Source organism: Haemaphysalis longicornis, unplaced genomic scaffold (genome assembly GCF_048455015.1).
Source record: "Haemaphysalis longicornis isolate Haplotype H1 unplaced genomic scaffold, Haemaphysalis longicornis Haplotype H1 scaffold_133, whole genome shotgun sequence".
NCBI lineage: Eukaryota > Metazoa > Arthropoda > Arachnida > Ixodida > Ixodidae > Haemaphysalis > Haemaphysalis longicornis.
This window is the reverse complement of record NW_027526239.1, coordinates 422,831-430,583: the sequence shown is the minus strand read 5'-3', so window position 1 is coordinate 430,583 and position 7,753 is coordinate 422,831. Positions and strand designations below refer to the sequence as shown.

Sequence of the window (7,753 nt, the reverse complement as noted above, 5' to 3'; positions counted from 1 at the left end):
ATGGCACTATAGGGGAGGTTCTACATTGCGTAGAACACCTAATTTTCTACGCCAATGTCAACTACTTGAAAATGACCTCCGGCTGTGATTTTAATATACACGTCCTACACAGACAGAGAGATGCGTTTCATTTTCTACCAGGGGCTGATGGTATGGGCCTCGCCCACTGAAAGGCATTTCCAGTCCTCGAATCCATAATATCGACTGGCTGGCCTCCGTACCATGCTGGATACTCCTTTGGGAGTGTTTTTCTATACTCTGCGACAAAACAACACCATCAGCGAGACAAAAAATGAACTACGATGACGTTCTGTGTTACGTGCTCCTACTTTCCACTGGCGGTACGGCTCTTTTGCCAACAAGGATAGGGTGCCCCGATTCACGCACGTGCGCCGTGCGGCGGCGTTGGCATCGAGGAGCACTAACCAGGAACGCCACTATCGTCTCCAGTGAAAATATTATTCCAAGTTATGAGTAAATTACGGAGATAATTGTCCCTCTCTCTTCAAATAACAATTTTACATACTTCGACGGAAGTACTTATAGAGCTCCCAACTGGATTTTTAAATCAGCTTCTCTCTGACACAAACACTATACACCTAAGGAGAAGACAAATTGGGAAGGGGGGATAACAGCACGCGGGATCATCAGCCTGAAAAGCTAATTAAGCGAACGTAAAAATACTCTTTCCGTAGCATACCGGTATTGTTGTGTCGATGCTTCCCTCAGCATTTACTATCGAATAGGTCTGAAAGTTTATTGACTCGTACGCAGCATTGAGTGTATCCATTCTTTTCCGACGTATCCCACAGGAAGCACTCATGTAAGTCTTTATTTGAACAGCGAATTTCTTACATTCCAGCTTTCAAAAAAAACGACAGCCGTTTTGTTGAAACAACCTTTCTGTCGTTAGGCGCTCGGTGCCTATCATGAGGGCTGCACTGCCCTTATCTAATCAGCTTTTTCATAGCGGACAAGCGTGAGGCACTTGAAGATATGTTGATAATGTGTTGTTACGACGGGGCTATTCCCCGTTGTAACCGTAGGCAGTGCAAAGAAGACCAGTTGCCCTATATGTGAGCACGTGAGGAGCTTCCGCATAAGGAGCAAGTCGTGTGGCTGTATAAACCATGTTTCAAAGCATTGTGATTAGCGCGGTTATTTCCCTCGTCGTGTGGTTTTACATGTGAGTATTTTCTGCTTCCCAACAGCTTCAACAGACAGTAATAGATGGTAGCATGTTTGCGTAGGGTTTACTCCCCTCGTTTGTCCGTAAACGGCGTTTGTTTCTACGGGTGGTAACGTTCAACTCGATAACCCACCAAAAAGAATTGGGAACAAAGTGTGTTGTTCACGCTGCGATTATGCGAGGTCGTTGCGTGCATTTGAGCCTACGGGTTTTGTTTAGGAAGGATGCTAAGTGCTCAGTGCGTTTCCCTATCTTACAACATGACTGTTAAGATTCGACAGTGAGGCTCTGCATGCTTCACGTTAAGAAATTAAACGCGAGGAAGTGGGTATTCGACAAAACTGAGATATTACTCTTGTTATAGGCAGCGAAAGCGAAGACTCAATTTCTTCAAGGACCGTGGAATTCCCGGGCCTCCTCCTAGTTTTGTATCTGGGAACCTGTCGGAACTCATTGAAAAGGTATTTGGAAACGTTTTTCCTCATGCGAGTACGATTTTTACGATGTGCCTGAACTTTTCATTAAAAGCTCATCTTTACTTCCTCAAACATTGCGCATTTACCTACAAAACTCTTTGCACGTCGTATAAACGGTTCGGGATATAGAAGCCGCTTCTTTGGCGGCAGAGAATGGCCGCATGCATACGAATCATCAGTGCATGGATTTCTAAAGCCGGATATTCTCCAGGATTTTCCATTGGTCTTGAAGCGCCTACTATTCTTAGAACACAGTGTAAAACTGCAAAACTGAGCTTTGTTCATTGGATCACAGCCGTTCTTTTTTCTGCGGCATTTTTTTAGGAACCTTCATATGCGTAGTGCAATACATGAATTCGGCGCACACCATGGCTTGTAGGCAAACCATTAATACACTTCTTTGATGTTCGTAATTCTACATCTAATCAGGTGCATTTCACTTATTACTTGCGACTTATACCTCGATTGTTTTCAAGGAAACGAAACAGAACATGGGCTCTGTTTTAGGTTCAAACGTTATATTTTGATTAAGCTGACAGATGGTAACAAATAACTTGAAATTATGAAGCTACCTTTACATCTTTGTACCCCTGCAGTTGAAGAAACAAAGGTGCACCCTGTTCTCCTTAATTACTTTTTATACGAACCTATTTTTATACACACGTTTTACTACATACAGAGACTCTGAATAAGGTGCGTCCATTAAGGACCGCGGACTCTCAGAATGCCCAGTCGAATGAGTGCTGTGTTTGGTGCAGAACTGTGTAAGTCTGGACACATACGTGTCCACTCCATACAGCCATGTCGTGTTTGCTGAAACACTAGGTGCTGCATGTTACTCATTCACAAGACACAATTAAAAATACCGTTCGCTGGCATCAGAACGATTCTTTTGTTATTGTCAAAAACGGGAGCGCAGGCTCATGACTTCTGGTACTTCTACGAAGACGAGCTTTAGGCACAGTTTTTCGACCAATTTCACACATCGCAAACCTGATATCAAGTCTGCGGACATAACATCATACGCAAAGGCGCCGCACCGACGCTCGCACGTGCTGCACCACAACTGTCACGTGCGAGGTTTGCACTCATACTTTCACTTTGCCTGGTAAAAGAGCCTACTTGACAGTAGCACTGGACCCGCCGCGGTGGCTCAGTGGCTAAAGCGTTGCGCTGCTGAGCACGAGGTCGCGGGCTCGATTCCCGCCCGCGGCGGCCGCTTTTGTGATGGAGGCGAAAAGCAGAAACGCCCGTCTGTACGAGATTTCGGCACACGTTAAACATCCACACGTGGTCAAAATTAATCTGCAGCCCTCAACTACGGCGCGCCTCGTCGCCTGCGTTGCGTCGGCGCGTTAAACAATACAATCAATCAACAGGTGCACTGATTTCTGCAGTGATGGGATGGGAACACCGCAGGTGTGGTCTGGTCTGGCCAGACATGCTGGCGGTGGTGTACCCTGAACAGGCCATTTAAGATTGCACATAGCCAATAAACAGAGGAGGACTCCTAGTGACAAGTTAATGTTACATGCACTGGGCGAAATTAGCGTTTGCACGTGGCGTATTTGGTTTTAAAAAGTTGGTTTAAAAAGCATTCCCCCGATCATCCGTGTGCAAACTGTACTCAACAGTGTCTCAGTTCCTGTGACCCTCGCCTAGAAGTTGAGCAATTTTACGATGTCGTCCTTTGGCACACCGAAGGGAGTTTTGCGCCCAGAGCACCCGGTTATGTCCGGAGGCCTGATCGACTAATTAAAATATATGTGCGGCACATAACAACTAAAAAGAGAGTCTGATTTCTTGACTTTATCCCGCTCATTTGTACCACATGCCCTGTCGCTTAAAGAAACGAAGTGATACTACTGCAGCCACACTTTGTTGGTATGACTGCGACGAAGGATGAAGTCCGGAAGCACCTTGAGATGCGAACATCTCTCATCGGCATGACCTTAAGCTAACCTGATGATAAAAAATCCTAAATAGTCTCAACTCACGCACGCTCCTAAAGCGCATGAGAAACTGAAAAAAATGCCCAGATTAGTCCATCACCAGCGCGTATGATAGAAAAGACACTCTTAACAGTTCCATTGTCTTCTTTACTTCATTGATAGTTTCATTCAGTGAAGGTAACAAATTATGGCTCTGTACAAATGCCTTCATTGGAGTAAGTAGCAGGGAAACGGATGAGCTGGCAAACCTGCACGACGACACAATCATACGCCGTGGTTGCTCAGTGGCTAAGGCGTTGCGCTGCTGAGCAGGAGGACGCGGGTTCGATTTCCGACCGCTGCGACCGCTTTTCTGATGGAGGCGAAAAGTAGAAACGCCTGGGTTTAGGAGATTTCGGTGCACGTTAAACATCCCCAGGTGGTCAAAATTAATCCGGAGCCCCCCAACTACGCCATGCGCCTCATCGCCTGTGTTGCGTCGGCGCGTTAAAACCTACAATCAATCAATCAACGATGACACAAATGGTTGAAAAACAAAACCGGGCGGTAACAAATATGACTTGTTCTACTAGCAACAGAGCTTTATTGAAAACTGGAAAAAAAATATTAGTCTAATAATGTGCCAGTGAAAAAGAGCGCACGGTCTCCAAGTGAAATAACATAGGTCAAGTGCTATTCCCGTGTGACGCCATCATTGACTGACGTTGACGCTGTCAACTTCCCAGTCTGCTCTTGATAACTAGGAAAGGTGATAAACATCTTTTCTGCTTCTGCGATATCAGCAGCCTCAAGGGAGTCACGAGCCTCTTTATCTCTATCTACACACAGAACACAAATAAGCCGGAATGGGAGTAAATGGCTTGTGTCATAACTCAGTACCAATTCGGAGTTTTCAAAACTCCTTCCAATGGGAGTTTTGCCTTACTCCCATTATTTCGGCAGTTTTTTCAGTAGCATATGGGAGTTTCATTTTACTGCCACTACAATGGGAGTTTCCAGGGGTGCCATTGGGAGTGTATTGTTTCCTCCAACTGGGAGTTTTCAGGGGGCGCATTGGGAGCAGTGTTGACCTGCATTCGAGGTTTTTTTTGTGTGTGTTTTTGTGCGCTTCATTTATATGCGCTGCAGTGGAATTTATTAGTGCATTTGGGAGTTCTTAATAAGGGCACAGGCCGCATTTTTATTTTTCGTTGGGGATCACGTAATTTCTAGTCTTTTTCCGCTTCAAACGTTGAATGGCGAAACGTGAAAAGTTTGTTTTCTTCACAGTCAATTTATTGCATAAAAATTACATGAATACGATATACGTGGGAACACGTTAATAGGACAATAAAAACACTGAATCAACAAAACACCTACATCGAGAACACAAGGTATCTTGGTAAGAACTTTATCTACTACAACACTCCTCAACGAAAAAAATTTAAGCCATTTGCAAACAATGAGGTCAGCATGTCGTCGGTGCGCTGTTTGCTTGCACCTGCCTCCCAAACGCTGACGTTGCCGCACCCCCTGGCACGTTCTTCTGGAAGCCACAGCAGCACATTCATTAGAGGGATAGCAAAACGCTTTAAATCTGCGGTAACAAATACATAAGCATATTGGGCATCTGACCTGAAAAAAAAAAAAAACGGCACTGTAAAGACGCTGAACTTGTCACTCTTGTGTCCAACTTTCCGTAATGTCTGAATGTTTGTTTAAAGCTACGCAAAATTGCACTTCTGTCCGAGACACCTGCGCTCACTAGTTCGTCAAAACGAAGTGTTCTGCTGTTCAAAAAGGTGCGCGACCCTTGTGGCGACCAACTTCTCCAAATGCTTCCTTTCCCTCTTTTCCTTGCGTGTAGTGTTCTGGGAACGAGCTTCAGGTTTTAACCCCGCATTGCCCCTCTCTCCCCTCACCGAAAGTTAAGGAAAAATTTCAGTCGGTGTGACGCCTGCGCGTGCCCCCCTTCAAAAAAAAAAATAAATAAAATAAGCAGTCGTCTGTCGACTCTACAGAATGCTCCCTCGAATGGCGTCTGCTGGTTATAGTTACACGCGCCTAGCGTACGGAGAGCTCCCACGGGGCCCCGATCTTCTCCCTTTCCAGTCAAAGCAATTAATCGCCGGCGGCACGCGGCAGTCACCCTCCTCGTAGCAGGCGCGGCTGGCACCACACCTACTTCTCAGGAAAAGCTGCCACCCTGCGACGTTTGACCGGCCAACTTCACCCTCGCTTGCCAGTAAGCCACAGACACAGCCTAACAAAAACACCTAACAGCCGTCCAGAGTTCGGACAGTTTTCATTCTGCTTGCGAGTGCGAATGAGTGAGTGTTCTGCTCGAGACCCGCGCAAATACACATTGCTTTCACACCGTTCGGCCTACCCAATGACGTTCCGGGCATGGTGCCGTCTTTCACGCACACGCTCACCTCCAGTGGCGGAGAATCGCCCGTGCAGTGGCGCGGGAAACACGTTGAGTTTATTTGACGCTAGAAGGGGCACAAGTCTCCCAAAATGTTGCGTACAATAAAAAACGTGAAAATCTTACCTTCAACCACCTCGCAGAGGCACAACCGCGTTGATTTTAACGAGCCACTCTCAGCGATCACTACATTTAGGCCTCGCGTCGGCTCGCTGGCGTATTGCGTCGGCTCGAATGTCGGTGACACGGAGGCGACGTTGCAGTCCGTCGCACGTCAGTCCAGGCTGGTTCCACAATGTTCGCAACGAGCTTCGGTTGTTGGGAAGCACTTCACACCCGTTCGTCCGGCCGCAAGTTCACACTGGCAATAAATTTTCGGGGACGCTGGAGCTCACACGACACACGACACCAACTGGCAGCCATTTTGTAAGGACGCGTAGAGGAGGAAGGGGTGAAGGAGGAGGAGAAAGAAATGGAGGTGGCGTGGGAGTTTTTAATACTCCCATTAGGACAAACGCAGTAATCACAGCCAGATACTGCGTTTTGTGAAGAGGTACAACCGTGGTAAATGCGCTTATTTACGACGGCTTGTGGCCCCCGGTGTAAACTGGCAGTTTTTCCACCATCATACTACCACACGTGGGAGCAGGTCGCCTGTCGTGAGGAGTTTAAAAGACGTATTGATGATGATGATGGTTGATGTTTAATGGCGCAAGGCCGACGAGGGCAAAGAGCGCCAGAGAAGTTATTTAATGAAAACAAGTGATTACCACAAAAGCTATGTATAAAATGTGTAAACTGGACATAGTAAGATCAATAAAGATAATGGTAATGGCTGGTGTATAGGGCCAGATATGATTACGCATGATAGGAAATGAGGTTTAAAAACTTAACATCTGACAAATATTTAAAAACGCGTTTCACAGAAACCATGGCATCGTCACCTAGAAACAGTGATGGGTGTAGGGGAATATGTTGTCTGTAGAGTTCTCTGAAGTGTTTGTGTCGTGTTGTGTCAAGTGCCTTGCATTGTATGAGTATGTGGACCACGGATAGGCCCTCCCCACACCTGCTACACAGGGGTCTTGGAGATCCCGTGAGCAGGTGCGAGTGCGTTACATGCGTATGGCCTATCCGTAACCTAGCTAAGGTAACTTCAATGTGCCTGTTGTGTGAGTCAGTAATGTATTGTCCCAAGTGTGGTTTTATTACGTGTAGTTTGTTGTCTGTCTGTTCGCTCCAGTCTGCTTGCCAAGTTTTACGGAGTTGTTGTCTAATGTGTGGCTTGAGGTCTGTGTAAGGTAGTGTTGCCATGTCGACTGTGTTTCGGAGTGCAGCATTGGCGGCCATTTCATCCGCCACTTCATTACCGCCAATGCCAGAGTGGCCTGGCACCCAACACACAGTCAACCCAAGGTTTGAAGAATAAGCTACCATAATCGTTTTGAAGATAAGATTAATGACATGGTTTTTTGATGACTTTCCGGATGATAATGCACGGACGACGCTCAACGAATCTGTATAAATGACGGATGTAGGAATATGATGTTCAACTATGTGACTTACAACTAGAAATATGCCATATGCCTCTGCTGTAAAAATACTTGTATTAACATTCATTTTTTTACATGCTTCAAAATTAGGCCCATGCGCAGCACAAGACACCGCAGTGGACGTTTTAGATGCATCGCTGAAAAACTCTGCAGCCCTGTATTTATTCTGCAGATGC

General features: G+C 46.2%; 1 protein-coding gene across 1 annotated transcript in view; it reads left to right on the top strand.

The window, feature by feature from the left end:
• The first annotated feature begins 1,030 nt into the window (after positions 1-1,030).
• Positions 1,031-7,753, top strand: part of LOC144164679 (cytochrome P450 3A14-like) — an 80,404-nt gene continuing 73,681 nt past the window's right edge. The window contains exons 1-2 of the mRNA XM_077695002.1: positions 1,031-1,186; positions 1,554-1,650. Coding sequence (XP_077551128.1) covers positions 1,131-1,186; positions 1,554-1,650 — 153 coding nt within the window. The 5' untranslated portion in view covers positions 1,031-1,130. The remainder of the gene's footprint in view (positions 1,187-1,553; positions 1,651-7,753) is intronic.